The 22,480-nt window shown below is 36.9% G+C and overlaps 1 protein-coding gene across 3 annotated transcripts in view; it reads left to right on the forward strand.

Annotated features, from left to right (window-relative positions):
• Window positions 1–11,210: 11,210 nt before the first annotated feature.
• Window positions 11,211–22,480, forward strand: part of COL6A6 (collagen type VI alpha 6 chain) — a gene marked incomplete at its 5' end in the record, with an annotated part of 49,900 nt that continues 38,630 nt past the window's right edge. Inside the window, 6 exons of one of the 3 annotated variants that reach the window (XM_084509987.1) lie at window positions 11,211–11,333; window positions 13,114–13,194; window positions 13,726–13,787; window positions 18,381–18,466; window positions 19,402–19,989; window positions 21,451–22,047. In XM_084509987.1, the coding sequence (XP_084366113.1) occupies window positions 18,394–18,466; window positions 19,402–19,989; window positions 21,451–22,047 (1,258 nt within the window). Of the gene's footprint in view, window positions 11,334–13,113; window positions 13,195–13,621; window positions 13,788–18,345; window positions 18,467–19,401; window positions 19,990–21,450; window positions 22,048–22,480 lie in introns of those variants that run through there. The other 2 variants (XM_084509986.1, XM_084509985.1) reach the window with 2 other exon arrangements.

The raw sequence follows: 22,480 nt of genomic DNA on the forward strand, positions 1-22,480 counted from the left end.
AGGTGCCTTAACATTTGCAGCAACATAAGCAAGAAAGAAACCAGACTCCCAAGAGACGTAGTTAGTTAGAAGCTTTGCTGTTCAGCATAGGAAATCAATTATATGGTGTTTTTCTTCTGACCTATAAAAAGATATTGTGGTTTGAGTTAATTAAAGAATGAAATCTGATCTTGCATTTAATTGTGGAAGAATGTAAGGATGCAGTGAGTTCTTAGACTGGAATGGTTTTAGTCCTAGATCTCGGTTTTGAATGATCATTTAGATAAGTTGTTTTGAGAGAACATGTTAACTTTATTAATAAAAAGATTAATTCACTTCTTGTTGGCTTTTGCAAAGCAGATATAAAGCTTCCTGTAATGATATTCATGTGATGGTTTCAATCCTCTGGCCTTGCTCCTTGAAAGAAACTAGACGAAGTTTCATGAATTTAATTTTATTTTCCCCACGGATTCTTTCCTTTTATTTAAAACTAGTTTTCTTGACATGTGACGAGTCTGTGTGCACAAACAGCCTTATCTGCCTTATAACAGGAATTTTGTATTGTACTAACTTCATTTGGGAGGATAAATGAGTTGGGTGTAAGTAACTAAAGAGGTTAGATCGCATCAATACCAGCTACCTGGTGTTCTACATCTCCATATGTTCCCCTGTTTTCTCCCTGTTTTTTGACGTGTTCACTGCTGATAGTACCATGGAGCCATGAGATGTCACTGCAGGGTTTAAAAATGATTCAGTGATATTTTAGAAAACTGACAAGTTCTTACAAATGTGTGTGTGTGGTTTTTTTTTTTTTTTTTTTTTTTTTTTTTTTTTTATGAAAAATTTTCACTTTCCTTTGCTGACTTATCAAATGCCATTTTCCTGAGGATTGAGGATTTCTTGTCTGTGTAGGATTAAGGCATAAGCTGTGTATTGTTATTCCATGACTTGGAACTGCTGTGTTAGTGGTTGGACTTGATGGTCTCAGATGTCTTTTCCAACCTAAGTGTTTCTGTGATTCTGCCACAGGAACATGGTGTTCTAGAAACTTCTTCGGATATGCTGCAAATAGGTACTGCTGGAATGATCCTTTGGGAAGTGCAAACATTCAGCAGTGTCAGTCCTATACAGTGAGCCCCTTCCACCCTGCCCCAGTATGGGAGGGATTAGCCAACCACTACAGTATTTTGATACCTGAAATCAGTTGTTCAGTGAAAGACACGATAAGTAGAAGTTGTCCAGCAGTAACAATTTAACCTGCTACTTGCAATGATAGGTTAAGGTGTTCATTTGTAAGGAAAAGAATAGTAGGCGAGTCTTCATTTATCTTTTAGGACAATGGACTGCAAACAAGGATGCACCAGACTCGTGAAACTAAATGTCCTTACCCTTTCAGGTGAGAAGCTTGCCGTACAGCAAACCTGTCAAATTTATTTTAGAAAACTTTGTAGCTTGCTGCAGTGTTGCCAGTTCAAATCTTCATTGGGGATTTTACTCTTTTGTAGGAAACTGGCATTTAGTGAATGGCAGAGGTTTGCTTCCCCACCTCTGACAGACCAGTACCTACTTTAAAGGCGAGCAAAGGGATGGAGAGGGGTGGGGAGATTTTCAGTTATCCTTTAGTTTACCATTGATTTCATTTCTTCCATAAATAGGGTTTATGAAATGACATGAAACTATACTGGGAGCTGAGGCACACAGAGTTTCTTAGGTGAGCTTAATGATGCAAATCTGACTAATAAATGGATGCTCTTGGAGATAATCTGAACATGAATTAAAATGAGCTGTCTAAATCAAAACACTTTTGGCAGTCTTCACATCCACTTGCGAAATACATAGTACTTCTGTGTATAAGCAAAGGCTGCCATCACAGGCAAGTGTAGTAGTTAACAGAAGTTTTTACTGTAAGCCTGTTTACATCTGTGCTTTTTATCAAATAATCAGACAATTTCTGTTGAACTTCAAAGTTATGTGATTTATTGCTTCCATCTGTTTTGATGCGTTTTTATTTTGCACATTGATTAAAAAAAGAAAGTGTTTATGCATTTAAAGGCAACAAATTTTTTCACACAGATCTTGAACAGATCTTGTTGGATAACTGCAGAATCCCTAAGTCTAATATTTAATTTCTTAGCAGTACTGTACCTCGTTTGTTGAGACCTGTTTTTTGTTGCAAAATACCCGCAGAATGCACAAAAAAATTGCTTAAGTGTACTTCTTTGTGTATGTATGCAAGTGTTTGTGCATCTACCTCGAAAGCAGTTTTCATCTAAGAGCTGCTCAGACTAGTGGGGAAAAAAACCCACAGTATGGTGTCAGTAGAGTACAAAAATACTAGACTTGCAAAAGTGCACCTATGTGATCCATATGCAGCCATGAGGAGGATGTTTCAGTCAGAGACATTGTCTAAGTGCTGTCATTTAGTCACCTTTCGCTGCATTCTTAAAATTTTCAAGTAGATCAGCTAGTTTTTCTCATGACCAGCCCTCAGGATTATAAATTTAGTGGCATTTTTTTTTCCAAATTTAACTTGTCACGGATTACAGCACTGATGGATTAATTATGCAGAGTATAAAAGTAGAGTTATGAAGAAGGACAACCTATAATTCGGGGTCGGGAATCAATGTCATTATAGGATTTTTTCCAATTATGGAAAAAAAAAAAAAAGTATAAGACTTCACGTTGCTGTTATCATTCAGACTGTCATGCTTCTGCCAGCTCACTAGAAGAAGTGGTTTGATTGTGTTTGTTGATGTTGTTTTTTAAATGTAAGCCACCTATATTTTATCAAAGAAACAGAACTATTGTCCCAGAACCTGGCATGCTGTAGTCCACACTGTGTAGAGCTCTTTGATTGGAAAAGAGACTCACCAGGAACATCAGCTATGTGATCATTAGCATTAACATTAGCATTGGTTGTAGTGGAATTGCCATCTCATCTACCTCATGGCTGCATCTAGCCCTGTTTCTTACACCTTTTTCAGAAACTGCATTCAGGAAGGATGGACTTCTCTATTAAATATTTATTCCACTGGAACTGGACTAAAAGATCTCTCTATTTCCTTGAAATCATGTGAGCAGTAGAGTTTTTTGTACAGTACTTACTCATCAGCAGCCAGGCAGTCCTTTCTTTTCTTTTTTTTTTTTTTTTTTTTTTTTTTTTTTCCTTTCCAATAGCTTTTTTTTTTTTTTCTTTCCAAGGAAAGATTACTGCAAAAGTTGAGATAAAAGCCTCATCTGAAGGCCAGATCCTCATCTACTGTAAACTGTGGCATTAAAGTCAGTGGTGCTTTGCTGATTCATATCCCCAGGGATATGTTGGATTGGAAATAATTGTGGAGAAAAAGAAAAATAAGCTGCTAATGATCCTCCCTGAGACAGCTGATTGCTATAAAAGGAAAGAGAACAAAATGTGTGGGGGTTCTGAGACCCAGAAGATGATTCCTGGAAAAAAAGATGACACAGCTGTAGGTTAATAAAGCAAGTTGAAAATAAACTGAAAAACTGAAGAGAGAAAGTCAGGGGGTTTCCATCCTTCTTCTATGCATTGTATAAATGCTGTATTCAGACAGCATGCTTGGATTCTTGGCACAATTTCAAAATTAGAGTACTGTATAAGGCAACCATATAAATTTGTTAAACTTATTTATGAAGTATCAATAGCTTTATCTTTCACTGTAGAAAGAATTACATCCTTCAAAACATTTAGTGATTGAAAACAGGCTTTTGTTAGATTCCAGAAGCCTCACCACAGGCTACTTGAGATGTGGATTTGTTCAGGGAGTAGAAAATATGGCAGGCTATCATATGGTAGGGCCACTGCCTTGTGAAGAGGTACAGTGTGTAATTAACCTTGTTATCAAGCTGTTGTAACATTTTACAGTATTTTTTTTAAGAGACGTGTTCTCCCTTATTCCTATGGTGATGTGTAGAATGTGTCACATAAGGTAAGCTTTGATAGTTTGTGTCGCAGACTTTAGAGTTACTTTAGAGAAATACTTTTGGTATAATTGTTATTTATTATTTTTTTTTTAAAAGCTTCCCTTTCCTCACAGGTACCCACAGTTCCTCTCTTCTTTGTCTCATTATCCTGTGTCATTAGGCACAGGTACATCTCGCAGCTCAGTGATGAACTGGTTTAAGGAAGTGATCAAGCTGAGAAATACCTGCACAAGAAAAAAAAAAAAAAAAAAAAAAAAAAAAGGTGATTTTTGACTGCAAGGCTACTTCTATAGTACAGGTCCCCACTCCCACCATTTCAAGTTGAACTTGGTGGGCCTAAGGTCAGGCAGTCCTGTAGAGCACTGTCATAACTTGCTCTTTTTAGTTAGCTGAGAAAAGAACATCACTGGAGTGGGGGAGACCGTGAGTTTTGAAATAATACTTACCTGAACTCAAGATTTCAGAGATATTCGTGTAATGATTTGTAATCCTCTGGACTGCCAATACTGGTACAAGAGAAGTGAAAGCTGAAGATGTCCCTTATCTTGCTGATCTTCATGGATACCAGAGAAAAACTGAACGTGAATTGCACTGAAAAAACAATATGGATAGGCTTGATTGTTTTAGTGTTTCATGTTAGACATCTGCACTCTATTTTGACTACAATTTAGCTTAGGAGTAAATAGTGTAAGTATTTGCATAGTTGTTATAATAAACATATCACTGCATCATAGCAGAGTAGGAGATGTATTACATTCATTAGAATCCCCTAAGTGGATTTATAGGGCAGTGTTAGACTACGCTCAGTGTTTACAGTAGGAAATGCAGATTTGAGACTGAAGGTTCGCTCCCAACTCTTTCTATTTATGATTACAGTTTCCAAAATTGAGCCTAATCCTGGGTACCCCAAGATAAGGATATGGTGATGTGAGGCTCAGGACAATGCATGAAACCTCTTTGTATTCTTTTGGTCCCAATGATCAGGCATATGACTGATCTTGAATTAGTGGCATCTTCAATGCTCAGAAAAAATGTCAATAGCTTAGCTGGCACAGTTGATTTGTTTCTTACTTGTGTGTTGTTCTTGGAACTGTAAAAAGCAGAGGAGTCCAGAGGACATATCCTGGAAGGATATCTCTTAGCTGTTATGAAAGCTGTAAACTTGCTAAATTTTTAGATGTAATGAGAGGGGGGCAGTCTGGGAGTATGAAGGAGAAGAATGCAGTGACGTTGGACTGTTCTTTGCTAACTCATACCTATTATAACAGATGTGCATAAAGTTCTAGACACTGCCTGCTGCCATTCTGCTGGTCAATCTGTTTAAGGTTTTCCAAGTAATTTTTTTAAAAACCAAATGAACCTTGAATTCCTTCATAAAACACTCAAAACACTTTGTATCCTGGGACTAGAGCGATTAGAAGGGAGTGGGAATCCAGGACTTCTTTCCTTTTAAATGTTCCATTTTATGAGCACATTGTAAAAATGTGATAAGGGAAAATAAAACCCAAATGGAAACAATGAAAGTGTTGTTCTTTTCCATCCCCAATCCATTAACTAAAGAATCAGAAAGAGAAGTCCTATGTACTATACATGTATATACCTGATGAGCACAAGTTTGGGGTATTGTGCAACTAAGTAATAAGATGCATAGGAAGAAAGTTATTTTTGATACTATACAAGGCAAAGCAATTTTTTTTTTCCAAATTAAATGTATTTTTTCCTCTCTAAGATCTAGGGTTGTGCTCTCTCTCCTTTGTTTATTGTCAGGGATTTTTGTCTTAAGTCATTATCTCCAATTTGGGCAAGTGAACTTTAAGCATTTTCCTTCCAATCTAAATCTGACTTGTTGGGAAGAGTCCTGTGACTGTGCTGTGGTGGATGGTTATAAGCTCTTCAGGAGGGCAGGCAAGGCTGGGGGCAGTGATGTATGTGATGGAGGGGTTGCATTGTATGGAGCTTTCAGCTGGCAACGACACTAAGAGCCTCTGGGTAGAGGTTTAGGGGCACACAAATAAAGCAGATGTTGTTGTGGGAGACTATTATAGGCCACCTTGCCAGGGTAATAACACCAATGAATTATTTTATAAAGGATTAAGGGACATCTCTGTCAGCTGTCCTGTCCTTACGGGCGACTTGAGCTTCCAGGTGTTAATTGGGAATGCTATACAAGTGATACAAATAGGTCCAGGGAATTCCTAAAGTTGAAGATGACTTCTCAGTACAGGTACTAAGGGAGCTGATTAGGTATGGTGCCCCTATAGATCCGTTGTATGTGAGCAGAGAGGCTCTTGTGAGTTAAATGGTGATTGGTGGCTGTCTTTGCTACCTTGAAGCAGTTGAGTTTAAAATGTTTGGTGATGAGAGAAAAACTGCCAGCGTAACTTTGACCTTTACTATGGAGAGAGCAGACTTCAGGCTGCTCAGAAAACTAGTTAGCAAGGTCCCCTGGGAAACTGCTTTTGCAGATATTGGGGTCCATCAGTGCTGGTTACCTCTTAAGAGTGCAGGAGTAGGCAATTCCAAAGTCTGGTGGGGCAGAAACTTGGCTTGGCTGAACAGGGATCTCCTAAAGCTTAGGTGGAAAAAGAAAGTGTCTGGATGTTGGAAGCAAGGTCAGGTGACACAGAAGGGCTACAAGGATGCCATTCACCATTGTAGGAGAAAAATTTGTGTGTGCTCCCCAGGCAAACGATCGCAGCACCAAGCTTGACAGAGTTCAAGAAACATTTCGACAGTGCTTTCATAGTATGGTTTAATTTTCAGATGGTCCTGTGTGGAGCCAGCATCTAGACTTGATGATCCTTGTGAGGTCCTTCCAATTTTGGATATTCCATGATTCTTTGATTTTGAGACATCTCAAACATTTTCACAGCATGTACGAGCATTATTCTTACCTAGAACAACTCCAGGTATATTTGGCTACATGATTGCTTATGTCTTTTGTTGAAGGGATATTCACTACCTGTTGAGACCAAGTTGTCCTGGGATCCACTTTCATGCTCAGCTTTCAAAGAATCCCATTACCTCAAAATTCAGTGTTTGGAAGTAATTAGCATTCTGTGAAAAGGGGCTGGATTGTAGCCAGTGTATGTCACGGTGTTGGGGCAATACAAAGAGTGACTTCACATGGTGTTTTTTTTTTTTTTTTTAATCTTTTCTGGCATGAGAAGTAATAGAGGTATTTATTTAGAAGGCATTTTGCAACTGAACTGAACCTACAGCCTTCCAAAGCAAAATTAAAATGTAGAAACATAATTTACTGATTAGAATTCTTACATGGACAATAAACAAAGGCATATGGTCAGCTTAAATTGAATCTTTGGCTGAGAAATCTTAATAAAACTTGGGAGGAAAAACAACATTGCTAAATTTATTGTTTTATTTTGTGTGATCCTAAGGCAACGGTTTGTTCTTTTTGTCTGTGGTGTTGTAGAGGCCAAATTTCCATGATTGACTCCATGTGCATATGCAGTATGAATTACATACACAGTGAGTGTATAACTGTGCATTATCTCAACATGTTTTTTGTACAGAAGTTTCAGTGTGCATGAAGAACTTGCTTTGAAGATTAACACAAAAAATGTAGAAAATGAGGTTATGTGCACGATTTTTGCTTCATTTATATCTGCAAATGAAATGGGCCTCTAAAAGAGGAGAGTTCAGCATCTTAGGTGCTACTTTAGAGACTCCAATGATGTTCTGGTATATGCCAAGGCATTCCTGAATAATCCTGACAAATCATATACGACAGACTTTGCAGATAGTCATCAATTGTGTGTTCTGGGTATTTATTTTCTTTTTATTCTTCTCTGCATGCCTGATTTTGTACCCTGGAGTCTGACTGTAACTGAGGTCAGTAAGAGCTGTGCTTTGAGTGTTAGGTATTCTGAAATGTCACACTTGAAGTTGGGTGCACCATAATGCCAGGTATTTTTGTCTTTAACAACTTGGTTCTTTGGCTCCCATCTATAAAATGAAACAAAAAGCATTTCGCAAGTGATGTGGCAAGACAAAGGGATGGTTACGAATTTCTGTTGTAAAGCACTGCTGCAGTAAAGCTTCTAGAAGCGTAAATAATGTAGTATTCTGGGCAGAATGTAATTTTTATTTAGTGAAAAAGGCCTAAAATCACTCATTGAACAACAGAGACAATTTTTTAAGCAACTGCTCAGGAATCAGGCTTTGCTTCTTGTAAGTATACAATGAGAAGTGTTTCTTGAGTTGTTCTGCTGCCTCTACCTACCTAACCAGCCTAATTTATCTTTCTTCACCTAGATATAGTTTCTTCTTTTATGGTTTTGTATTCTAAACCCCTTTTTCTTGTTCTGTGCCTACTGAGATCTCTGTGTTCTGGGTTGTCCCTGCAGCTACCAGATTTACCCATCTCCCCACCTCTCTGATTATCTCAACCTCCTTATCTAGCTGGTCCAAATTCCCCTTCTCACCTCATTCTTCTAGTCCTAGCTAAGTTTTTCTTCACTTTAGCTCCTAAATGCAGTTTTTTCTGGTTTTCATTCTTCTCCCATTTTGTCTGTGTCCTTCTCTTTGCCCAGTCAATTCCATTTCTAACTCTGCAAGTTAAATCCCTGTCAGCATATCCTCCCTGCCACCACAGCTCTCCAGTCCACAGTTAGGTGTCCCACTGGTTTCAGTAGATTTTGTTCCTTGTCTGTGTCTTTCTCCCTTGTTCACTTAGCCCTAATCTACTTTTTCACTGTATTTTATTCATAAATTCTTGCTGTCTGCTCCATCTTCTGTATCCTGGAGGCTTACACTTTTCTCATGCAGTGCACAGTCAAATTTTTTCATGTCCCAGTCTGTTCCTTTTTTTTTTTTTTTTTTTTTTTTTTTTTTTTTTCTCCAATACAGCTGCATCTTGGCTTGTGTTTAGTCTAGTCTGACTTCTTTTTCATCCACAGGAATGATTTATCCACTTAACTCCTTCTAGAGATGCATGTGAAACTGGCCATAGACACGATCACCTTTAGGTACTTTCTATATTATCATTAAATGCCGATTAAAACTATGGGACTAAAACAATGTTCTCAGTTTATTAGTTTCATTAATAACACTAATGATTTGGCTGCAAGAAGACATGCAGAGAAAACAACATTATCACTGGTGGTTGACTATTGAATACTGTAGAATACAGTTCCCTTTCTCCCTGGATTCCCTGCAATACAAACATACACACATTTATAATTGATGTATCATAATCATTGAATAATGTTTATTCTAGTTAAGTTGGACTCTGGAGAATATTGCTTCCTAAGAGTTACCATACTGAAATCTACGACATCGCTATAGCAGTTACGATCCCACATACATAATATTGTTTTAAAGAGAGACTCTTGGAAACATTGCACGGGGAAACTTCAAAACTGGCATAAATGGAAATGAGCCAGTACTTTAATTTCATGCTGGACAATTCTGCATAAGCTATATAAGCTTTCTTGAGTTAAATAAGTGCTCTGAAAAGAAAACACTTGCCTCTTCACACGAGTTCTTCAGTAACAAATGCCTATTTTTACCTCCAAAAATCAACTGAAGCAACCTCCTTTGATCATTTTGATCATTCCATTTAAGCACACATCCATCTCTGCTTGATCTTGTGAAAAACTCAAAGCTCTTTTTCAACAAAGGTGACAGCAGCTCTGTTGTTCCTGACTGAACGTGGAAATTTAGTAACTGCCCTTTATTACAAATTAGTGATTCCAGAGGATGCTTACATCTGCTTTATTCACAGAATGATGCTTTAAAAGCACTATAGATATGCAGATTAGATTTAAAAGAAGAAAAAAAAAAAAAGGAAAAAGAAAAAAGAAGAAAAAAAAAGAAGACTCTAAAATGATATTATCTAAGAGAAGGGCTGTGAAAAAGTAAGCTTTGAATTGTGCATGTTTGCAACTTTCAATATTGGGTAATGTCACAAATCTCAACCATAGCACACTTCCTCTATCATTCTTTGGAAAAAAGAAACAACATGTTTCACAGCTATTAGTTATATCTTTAGAACAAATCTCCTGGAATTAAATCTCTAGGGTACTTGTGGATACTGCTTTTGTAAGGCACTGCTGCAGAACTTTACCATTCCTATAGAGGGAAGAATAAAATACGCTTTAATGTAATATTACATATTCACACTAATACCAAAGTGTTATAATGTTGGAAATATGGAATTGGGCGTTTTTGCAGTTGAAATGAAAGCTTTTATTCCTTGAGAAGTGTTCAGGACTTTCCTGTTACTTCAAGACTGAAACTCTAGTTGGTGTCAGTGGGCATAAGATGAGGCAATCTTTGGTTAGTAGTTCAGGTGGGTACTGTAAAGTACTTGCAAGAAAAGATTTCTTATCGGTCCTTCAATATTGTATTTTATCTTCCAACTAGGAAAATTCCTGTACAGGATTGTGTGTAATAACCTTGGCAACCTATGCAAAAAGTATAACATGGGCTGGCTAGTGCTTGTATACATTTTAATTTATATATTTTAAGTCTAATCCATGCAGAAGAATCCTTCTGGAATGGAACAAGAACAGCAATATCTAGATGTGTGGCTCAGTGGTAGCAAAACTCTAAAGTGGTCATGCAATTGCCTTTCCAAAGGATTTGACCTTAGAGCAGGCTGTACCTGAATTACAGTGCAGGGAAGACTCTTCAGAGTTCTGGAATGAAGTTCATAACCTGCAGCTAAGGAGAATTATCAGATACACTGTTCAGGTAGTTTAGATACGATAGGTATCAGATACACTGTTTAGGTAGTTTTCCAGGCAAATAAGTGCTGTGTTATATGGAAGTCTAAATATTTGGGTGAAAATGTTTAGTACAGAGTCATTAGATTCTAAACAAAACAGCGGGGAGATGCATGTCAAGTAATCAGGCACTTTTATACTACAACAGATTAGAACAACACATTAATCGCCCTGGCAGGTTATTGGATCAGGTTTCTTATGTAAGGTTCAGAGATTAGAGTAATTTTGAGTTCTTGTATTAAAACCCTATAGTGTTATACTATATTGTTTCTGTATTTACAGTTGGAAACAAATTTTAAAACTCCTGTGGACTTTAAAATGGAGCAGGAAGACTTTCCAAGTAGACCAAATTGTGGCGCGCTTCTTTGCTTTAAGCCACCCTCTGTGGCTCGTGCTGACTACCAGCAACTTCCTGCCTTTGAGTTACTCTACTTTCCCTAATTGTTTACAAGGCATTTGGAGTCAGATCCTATGCTACGGTCAGCCTGCCAAGTATGTATCAATGGAACAAACTTTAACAGAGCACATCTTTTCTCTTAAAGTCTGTGGCAGGGTCTGCTCTTTCTTCTGGTTTCTAGCTTAATCACCTAGCAGCTACGAGCCAGTGTGAAGTCATGCAGGTAGATGTGGAGTACGCTCTGGGCCAAGGATTTTCACTTTTAGGTAAAAGAGCTGTTCTTCCTCATTCAGATAACTTGGGAGCTTTCTCTGTTTCCCTGACTCACCGTACTGACCTTTCTCTAAAAAAGGGAGACCTAAGATTGTGTCGTCTTCGTTATTTTACTCTTGGAGACAATATCAGTCAGACTAGATTGGAAGAAGCATGGCAGGACTATATGCTGTCAGAATGCCATCTTCCATTTAAATAAAAATGCTTCAAGTAATTAGTTTTTTTTTTTTTTTCTTTTCCTTTTTTTTTAAGAGACTGAGAACATTGATATGTTTTTAGAGAACACTGATATATATTTTTATCTCTTTGAAGTAATGTTTTTGTTTGTTTGTTTTTAGCTTATTTCAGCATTTAAAAGCTTGGCTTTGCAGTATAACAAATGTTTAAAAAAAAGAAAAAAAAAAAAGCGGACACTGCATTTGTAATATCCTTGGGCTAAAATCTCTGTTGCTATCAGAAAGACATTTCATTTGGCAAGACACGATGAGTTTTGAACTAATTACAGATGATGTGGTAGCTTTGGTGGTTTGCACTAAGGAAAAATAGGACTGTTGCTTTCTCAGCTTTCCAGAGTTGTTACAATGAGAAAAACACTGAAAAGTTGCAGAGGAGCTATTAAAATTAACAGCATTCTACTTTGTTTCCTATTTCAGCGTATGCATTTTTTGCATCTTGGTGAAAGTTTTACTTACATTTTATTTACTTTAAAATCAGTGCCTAGAACTGTCGAGAAAGATGAGATACGTTTCACATCTTTAGCTACAAAACAACAGTTTTTCAGTTGTTTTCAGGGCAAATCTTGTGAAGATACAAGTCTTGATTATCTCTAGCTTTGTGTTTTCCTCCTATCAAAAGTGGTAGATTCTGGTAAAAACAACATGATTTCCATAATTAGAAATGAAAGGACTTCTGGCCTTTTTTTTTTTAAAGCCATGTGATATATACGTAAGTTTTACATCTATGCCTGTTGCAAGGTCACAGTTCTCTTGCTTAAAGCTTTTTAAAAGTAAGAATCTGCATCCTGCTATTGTAGGGTCCTACTTCAAAGGTACGTATGTTAGTAGGTAATGTATTGGTGGCTCAAAGACTTCTGTAGCATTCATTGTGAACTGAGCTAGTGTTCTAGCATTCTGAACTGAAATCAAATGTTGCCTTTTATTTTGAGGTGATTTATGTTATTGCTATTCCAAAGCAAGACTTTTTGTAAAAGTAATTTTTTCCAGCTGAGACTGGGTTTGAGTATTTAGTCCCGTGTATAAGATACTTTCCCACTCAGTATTCTTGGGAGCAAGAGTCACATCTGCTAGGTCTCCTAAGCACTTTTGGCTTTGCAGAGCTGCTTTTATGAATGAAAAGTTTGTGTTTAGATCACTTAATATCCTTTACTAAATGAGTTAGTGAAGCATGTGCAGGTAAAGAGTTGATATTTTTAGTCCTTACGCTGTTCACCTTTGTCTACCTTCCAGTCAAAGGAACTGACAAAGATATTACAAATTATTTGTATCATTCCTGGAGTTTAGCTGGCATGTTTTACAAGACCTGACAAATGGTTTTAGTTTCCTGCTTTAATGCTTTTTTATTGGTCAATTTAATGCTTTTTTATTGTGACCTCCTTTACTCTCTCTTAATAAATCCTGGAGTAGGAGACAAATCCACCTTGCTGTGAAATACATGTAAATATATATATAGATGTTATTGATTACAACCATAAATTAGCACCCTGTGTGTGTGTACATGGGAGGTATTCAATTCTTATAGCCACATCTTTTACAGCTATGGCTTCTAAGCCCTGAATGAAAGCACCTTTTGGAACATCTGGAACTTTGTGCTGATCACACTGACCTCCAAAGTCAGGTAAGTCACCCTGGGACTCCGTGCTTGAATCAGTGTCTGGCCATGGGACTGTAGCTGGAATCATTAGAAAACCCAGCTTTCCTGTGAAAAATCTAGAATAGGTGAAGCTGCATCTTTCCTGAGACATTTCAATGCTAATAAAAAGATATAGGAGAAAAAAAAAAAAAAAAAAAAAAGATGTGTAGAGAGGAAATAACTGATAAACTGATAAGATTTCTTTGTTTTCCAAATGCCAGCTCACTGTAAATATTTTACATAACTCCTACAACTACATTTATCTTTCTTCTGGTATTACTGTGTCTTAGTGGTTAAAGTTCAGTATGTGGACATATGAGGAGAGTAGTCAGGTGTGGGGGCGGGATGAATTTCCCTTGGCTTTGCTGTTTGGTGATACTGGGAACTCATACAAATCAGTAGGCTTTAAATTCTCTTCAGTGAGAGAAAAGGGTTAGGAAGAAAGGAATAACCAAGGGGCGTGTGAGGCAAAGCCGTCTGTCTGCTCTACTCCAGGACTCTTTTTTTTCCCCAAAGACTTCAGAAGAAATGAAACCAGAGTGAAAATCTGGAGAAATCTATCAGGGGTGCTTCAGTAGGTAAGAAAAAGCTACATGATCATATTCATTTGCACTGATAGAGGTGGAATTTGAAGTTATCACAAGGAAATTGTGTTCTTTCTCTTAATATACGCAAACAGAAGAGGGAAAATACCCCTACACCAGGGTGTTTCAGAGATCATGCATGCAGCATGGTTATTATAAATCATAGGTGAAAAACAGATGTTGCCTCAAAATATCTATGATAAATGCACTTCAGGTGTATATTTACATCTAATTGTGCATTTCTCTCTGGCAGCAATAATCTAGAGAATCGTTTCCTTTAAGTGCATAAAACATTAAAACATTGAAGCAACTGAAGATTAAACTGGGACAGTAGCTGATTATATTATATATATATATATATATATTTTTTTTTAATCCTCATGAAGACTTTAAAGAATTTAGAAGCACTGTTGATCTGTTTCTTCCTCTGAGATTTATTGTTTATGTATGGGTGGGTCTCTGAGAACAAACAAGAAGGAATAATGCTGACATTAAAGTATGCTGTAAAATATGTAATTTTTTATGCTGGTTTCTAAGGGATTTTAATAATTGTCACCCTGCCTTTTCACAAAATAAGATTAAAGTGGTAATTGCTGTCTTAACATCTTACATAGATTATACCTATATGTATTTATATAATTAACTGCTGATATATGTGTTTAGGTAGCCAAAGATATGCAGTGTTACGTTCAAATACGTTTTCATCTTAATATTTTGCTAGCTTAATATGTAGAATTGGTAATGCTCTGTGACACTGCATATCTCTGAGTAATTTAAGGTTTGAACTGTAGTATCTGAGCTGTATGACTTGGTTTCCATTACGTTAGTTTCATTTTTGTTTAGCTAATATTGAAGAATGCACATAAGAGGCAAAAAGTACTTCTGTTTATGCAGCATGTAGCCTATGACTGGAAGTTCATGTGGTTTTATGAAGATAAAGACAAATAAACAGTGCAAGTAGGGAAATCAGTCTGCATGTATTTTAAAATTGCAGTTTCTCTGTGTATTTAAAGAAGTTGCCTATAGTGGACTGATCTCAGTATGGGTTACTGAAGGGAAAAATAAAGATCAAATGGGTAACAGGTTCTCTTCTGCTCCCGCTGTTTAATGAGAGTAGGACCGTAAGAGCAGGGAAGATTGTGAGTCATAAAGTTGGAAGAAGCTGGAGGATTTCAACAGAGACTAAAGCTGCTAGGAAGTGTAGAAATAGTTGCATAGCTCAATAACCACCAATTATTGTGTATCTTACAGTGTAACAGCAAGGGCTAGACTTTGGTACAAAATTTGAATGGTTAAATAGTTACATTACTGTGGAAAGTCAAGCCCCTTGCTAAAACATCAACTCTGTTTTGCATATATGACTGCAGGCAGTCATACACACCCGAAACACAGTGATATTAGTGCCCTTGAGTTTTTCACAAACTCAGTATTTTGCTCTAAAAATTTCCACCACTGTTGTTACAGGAAAGTAAAACTTTGGAATTAGTGGCAGCATTTTAGTTTTCTGCCCTTGAATAGGTATTTTCTGGCTGTGTTGAGAGACACGTTTATGCTTTGTTAAAATCGTATATTTCTAGATGCTTACTGCTTTGGTGCATTTACTTTGCTATAAAAGGAGGTATACACAATACACTAATGAATACCGATTCTTTTTATTTTGGAAGTCATTAAAATATTTATCTACCGCCATTTAAGTTTTTGGCTGATTAACATGTAAAAAAGGCTGACGTAATGATGCAAAGTAGTGAACATAGATAACCAGTAATAAAGTCTGTCAAAGTGATCAGGGAGAACTCAAGAGGGTCTGTAACTATCAGGGATATATAGAGAAAATTTAAGTAAAATTTAAATATGAAGATGGCTTTTTGATGGCAAAACATTTTTATTTGGTATGGTTTTGTATATGACAGTATATATCACAGTTTTTCCTTTTCTTAGAAGTGCTTATTAAAGAAAACTGCAATGTGCAGAGACATTGATGAAGTTTTCCACAAAGTGCAAAATCAAGTTTTGCTTTCCCCTTGTCCTTTTTAAGGACCGTATGGTACCTGGAACACCTGCTGGTGTAGTACTGCAGTACTAGTAAGAGGTAAAGTGTCCCTATGTGTTATCTTCCTTGAAATACAGCAGATGTGGCTTTTTCCTCCTCCAAGACATTCCAAAGAACCCTCCAAGAACTAGAACGTGGCTTAATGTCATGATACTTGGAAATGATGTTCTGTCCTTGCCTAAGGGTAGAACACAAACTCAAGCAGATTATTTTTATTCATTGTTGTTTTTTTTTATTTACAAGACCTACAATAGTACTGCATGCCATTAATTTAGGAACTTGGAACTTAATCTCATGCTATGATGTAAGACCGGCTGCGGTTTTTCCAACGAACTGTGTTTGCAGATCCAAGATATAATTTAAAAGCCAGTGTAATGAAGTGTTAACAGCAGAATTTGGTCATTAACTTTATCTTCACAAATACTTGACTTGCTTTCCAGTAGAACATAACTGATGTTGATGTTGAGAATATGATAAACAATCAAATTGGCTCAGTAATACAAAACTGCAGCTGGTTTCAAAAGAAATTAGAACTTGTGGAAAGTGTGTTCTTCACCCAAATGTAACCTGAAAACCTTTGAAACAGTCCGTGGAGAAGGGAGAATATCCCTGCATTGCTTAACTTTGTTTTTATACTCTTTCCTTAATCTAGTAGCCATTGTCAAAGATAAGGGATTGGGCAAGATGGATCTTTGTTCTGATACGACTTTTTTGGACACTAGTGGCAAGCAGATGTTCATCAAACAAAAGTGACAGAAATAAAGAGAAATAATATGCGTGGGAATGTACATATCCTGCCCCCAGCATATACCCTGAAGATATTGAGAAATCTAATGTGTGGATTAAGCTGTTATGCTGTAGCCATATCTTGTATACCCATAACAGCTTATGCTGTAGCAGTATCTTGGATACCCTCTCCCTCTTTATAGATTCAGTTCCTCATCATTTCACCACAGGAATTTACCCATGACTGAGAGGGGTTGCTTCTGAGAAAGATGCTTTTCGATTCCAACGAGTGTGCCTAGGAATCCCTCCAGCTGCTGGGAGGATGATCTGGCTTGTTTTTTGCCTGCTGTTTGATTGCTTTTGTGTAATTTCTCATACATTTTTGTCTCTGCTACTAATAAGTCTAGGCAGTATCCAATCCAGCATAGATATTAGGCCTTAAAGCAATGTCAGAGAGACAGATGCTAGAGAAATTTGTGTTCAAGTCAGCTCTGAAATTAGATTATAGAAGAATTGTTCTCATCAGGGTTCCAGAAGTCCTGATTTTATTTTTTTAAAGAAAAAAAAAAAGAAAAAAAAAGGCAGGATCCAGAGTCTACTGAAGTTATACTCTGTGTCAAACTTGAGCCTCAAATATAAGTAGCTCAAGCTATCTCTTTGTTCTGAGTGTCTGCCAGGATGAGCCAAGGTGTTCAAACAATAGCCTGAGACAAAGCAGAGTTTGGATCATTCTATACTTCTAGTAGTTCAGCAGTGCTTGGTATAAAATTTGTTCTATACAGATGGTAGAACAGTAGAACATAAAGATAAGTAGCCATGCATTTTTCAAATATGCCTCTAGTGCAAGCTGTATATTAAGTATGAGATTCTTAGTGAAACCCCAATGCCTGGAATGCCTTTTTCAGTCAATCCAGTTATTTAATGGAATGTCTTTTTCAAACACATGCTTGATCATGATATCTGAATTATGTCAGCTGACAGATAGGATGTAAGACCTCTTCCCAGAAGAAAAATCTGAGGATTAGGGTGGGTATTCCCATGAACATGTCAGCTAAGTAACATTTAAAAAATACAAGCAAGTGCTAGCTATTATTAAGAAAGACATAAGAAATGAAACAGAAACCATCATTATGCCCTGGCTTATTTTATTTTATTCTTTAAACTATTTAGTATACATGTGTTCTACAATTGAAAGCCTTTCAAAACTGTGTTCTTCATTGTTTAGTATTCTTAAGCTTAGTGTGGCTTAATTTTGTACTTTTTTTGCTGAGATTTTTCATTCCCATTTCCATTAGCATTGAGTTTTGGCTCTATTATACGCCGTGTGTCTTCATTACCAGTCAACTGGCATGTTTAATTTGTAAATGAATGCTTGTTCTTATCTATGTCTATCTTATACAGAGGAAGCCACCAAAATTTTCTTTTAAATAATGTGTGGGTGGGGATTTCCAAGGCTAGCAGGGAATCTTGGAAGCTTAATTCCCATTAATCTTGCCTTGTGAATAACTTACTTTCAGTTGAATTTGGGATTGTGGTAAATATAGCTGTATAAATCAGAACACGGTATGTCTGTGAACTGTTCATTTCAGTTATATCCTGTACATCAGTGTCCAAACTAACAGCTCTGTGTTCAAAACACGTTTGTTACAACCTGAGGGAAGAAAACATGAATTTGAAGTGTTGCTTTGAATGTATACAGCTAGAAAGCCTCCATGATGTTAATAAAATGTGCTTTTACGTTTTCCCCACAATTAATAAACTTCTTCTGAGGAAATAATGCTCTGTATTTCTTACTGTGTTTGTTTTTCTAGGGAGACATTCAAAATGGATAACTGGAAACCTCTTCTTGTTCTTCTCTTTGTATCCACCTTCTGCTCTATGGATGCACAGCAGACTGGTAATACATGAAAGAAAAGTCTCTTCAAACTCATAGCAATTCTTTTTCCCAGGTGCATCCAGTTCTGAAGAGAAAGATGAAGAATTGGTGATAGTTTATTCTTTGTTTAACTAGGGATGATATGATATATTTTTATGAAGCACATATTTATACTAGGTTAGGAGAATTGTCTGAAAAACAGAAAAATAATGTGCAATAGCTCATTAAAATTTGTTTTTAGCCTCAGACACTCTATATGAAGAACAGGGAAAAAGAAGGAGTTAATGAATGCTGAAAATTTACTAGGATAGATGGAAGATTTTTCTGCAAAAGACCAAAAGGTGTCAGATTCTGAAAAGCAAACAGGAAGCAATATTGCAATTTTATTCGATTACACATTCTGTAGGAAAACAGGGAAATTAAACAATGTTTCTTCAGTCTGTAGGAAAGCTTCTATAGCAGACGTTATCTTCCTGGCAGGTGGATCTTGGAGTATAGGGACAAAGAGCTCCAAGATTTTGCAAGGCTTTTTGTGCACAATGGTCAATGGGTTTGATATTAGGGAAGATATTAGGGAAAATGTTAGATAAATCTTAGATAAATCTTAAAATATCGTAGGGAAGATATTAGATAAAGCATATAGAATTGCATTATGTTGCCAAAATGTAGGTTTTAACTTCCTGTGTCTTCCATATGTTGTTAACTAGTTGTCAATAATACCAACTCTTAACTGATGAATTTTGAACAAGTCTACCTGTAAAATATTTAAAATAATGGGTGTGGGGGGTGGGGGGTGGAGAGAAGGGAAGAGGTGAGGGGAAGAATGGAAAGGCAGAAACACAAAACACAGAATTTATTTCATGAACAATAAAATGTACATTTGGCTCTTCCTTGCTCATGAACAAAGCTAAAGAAACTATAATAATTCATTCTTTTTTGTCATCTTCCTTGAGCAGCTTGCAGAAAAGCCACGTTGGCAGATGTTGTCTTTTTAGTGGATACTTCAACAAATGTTGCCCAGGAAAACATTCAGAAGGTGATTGAATTCCTCTCCTCATTGGTCTCAAATCTCGACATCGGCCATGCTGCAATCCAAGTTGGGCTGGCACAATACAGTGATGAAACTTACCAAGTGTTCTTGCTGAATCAGTATTTATCAAAAACTGATGTTTTGGAGCAGATTGGGGATTTACCATATAAAGGTGGAGAACCGTACACAGGGAAAGCTCTGGATTTTGTCAGCACAACATATTTCAATGAATCTGCTGGTAGCAGAGCTAAGGTTTATGTCCCACAGTTAATGATTCTTATCACCAGTGGAGAATCCAGTGATGAAGTAGAATTGCCTGCCAAGAAACTGAGACACAGAGGCATTTCCATTTATGTTGTCGGAGTTGGCATCCAGAATACATCTGAGCTTCAGCAAATAGCCAGCAAACCTTTCGATAAATATCTGTATAGCATCAAAAGTTTCGATGACCTTCCTGATCTCTCCACAAAGCTTTTGAAAAACTTCTGCTTTGCAATTGAAAGCCAGGTTGAAGGTAAGCATTTGTCCTTATAGTGGTACCATTTCAGTTGTTCATACTGTGTAATTGTGAGCAAAGGTGTAGAAAAGTGGATGTGGTTTTGATGTTATTTTACACCAGCGTTACTGTCATATAAAACACTTGAAAATAATGGGGATAATTTTAATTAGGTCACTGTTCAGGATGGACATCCCTGTTCTTTTTAACATGTTTCAGTGCCTGTGTTGAAGTCATTGAGGTTTAATTATTAACAAAGGAAATTGATCTTATACTTGGTGCTCTCTGTAAGCAGAGCCTTAATGTATTGCAAAGAAAATCAGGGTCAGATTCACAGATTCTTTGAAATACATTCAATTTGATGTTTTTAGAGCTGGTAGAGACTTTTATAGAAAATGTTTTGTTTTGATGTCATTGAACAGTTTAACTGAATTATTTCTCAATCAAGCTATGCTTTTGGTAACTATCTTAATTCTTCCAAAAACCTAGTTAAGAGATTGTCACTCCTAGAATGTTCAAAAATGAAGGGGAGCCATATTTTCCCATCCTTTCAGTATAGTTGCTGAACAGCAGAATTCACAGAACATGTATTTTGAAGGAATTTATATATATATATATAAGGAGGCATGGTAGCAAAACTAAAATCAAAACAAAAAATGATGTTTATATCACTTATAAATATTTAAAATATAAAATTTAATTTGTAAATACATTATGTTGTTTCTTAGTTTTGCAGAGGTCAATGTGGTTCTCTCAATGAGAAAAATTAGGGATTAGAGGCTGTGCTGGTATTTAGGCAGTTGGTTTTAATCCCCTTTTCCATCATAAACTGTTATACCAAAGGGTGCGTTTAGGCCCAGTGTCATCTGACTTGCACCTGACTTGCCCTCCTGAAATGTGTGTCTCTTTCCAATGACTGTAAGTGAAGTTAGAATAATTTTATTAATGTTCTGGTGCCTCCTCTGATATTTAAAGGGTCTGTCTGCCTTTTGGAACAATTCCTCATGGGATTGTTAGGAAGGTGAGTTTATTCTGAAGCGTTCAGTTGGGTTAAAGTCTTAAATGCAACCTAGATTCCAGCAGTGATATAGAGGACCTTGTTTAATGGAATATCACTAGAATGGAATGATAAAACATACAATCTCACTCCCAAAGTAGTAAGTAGAAGATTTGGTTGGAGGAAGATGAAACTTCTATTGTATAAATACTGTCAGGTGTAAAGGTTTCTCAAGACATTTTAAAGCCATTTTTTAGACGGTTGCTTTCTTTAGAATTCTTTGTTTAATTTTTCAAAATATAATTCAACAGTAATTGAATAGCATGTTTCATGATATGTTGTAGATGTAGAGCTTAAGTCAAAATTTAAAACTGTGAAGATCAATGAAAAGGTTCTTATTTAGATTGCATTCAAATCAGGTCTGGATATAGGTTGACAGTATTTCAGCAACTCATTTAATACATTTTTTTTCCTCTCTGCAGCATTTGCAAAACAATATGCTGATATTATTTTCCTCATTGACTCCACTGCGACCACGAAGCATTCAGCATCTGACGGAGTAAAACGTTTCATCTCCCAAATAGTCGAACAGCTAGATGTTGGGACTGACAAGTATAGGATTGGCCTAGCCCAGTTTAATGGTGTGGGAGAGGTGGGGTTTGCGCTGAACTCTTATGAAAAGAAAGAAGAGATCCTTGACCACATTCAGCGCATCGTTCTCACTGGAGACTCATCACAGGATGGAATTGCCTTGGAGTCTTTGCTGGAAACCTTGTTTACGGATACTTTTGGAAGCCGGATCAACGAAGGCACTCCACAGGTTGTAGTGATCTTCACATCCTCTGGATTCAGTAAAAATATCATGGGGGCAATCCGGATGTTAGAGGAGATGGGAGTGAAAAATTTCACAGTTGAAGTTGAACGCTTTGACAGGGTAGAAACAACGGAGAGCTACCCCTCTAATGCAACTTACCGTCTTCACGGAGTAAAGAACATTGAGTTTGTGCAACAGGGAATTGTTACTGGTGTGGAAGCCTCACTCCAGGATCTTTATGAACTTGATCAAATAGTGCCAGCAGGTATGGTGCATCAAAAGAGCAAAACTTTGGTAGTCTTGAAGGGTTGGCTGCACTGGAGTTGCCTTTTCTGACTGAGGGAACAATTTTCCTTGGATTTTCCTTAGATTTTGTTTCCAAAAAATGGCCATAGGAGAGTTTGAATTTAACCACAGAATAACTTCCCTAATATCCTGAGTTTTCCTGATTTGCAGTCACTCTACGGTACAGTGAGGAAAGCCACCTGTCTTGCAAAGTTTGCTGTAGTGGGCAAAAGGGGGCAGTTAAAGAAATCACTGAAATAAACATGATCTCTTGACTGAAAATCAATACATAAATCTCTGCTCTTCAGCACTTTTAGGATTTGGATTTCATGTGTTATTGTAGCAGCATCTTGCATATTACCTTGAGTCTCATCTGTAACAGTGTTCTGACTGTCTCACCAATTATCCCACAG

Source organism: Aythya ferina (assembly GCF_964211825.1).
Source record: "Aythya ferina genome assembly, chromosome: 2".
Taxonomy (NCBI): domain Eukaryota; kingdom Metazoa; phylum Chordata; class Aves; order Anseriformes; family Anatidae; genus Aythya; species Aythya ferina.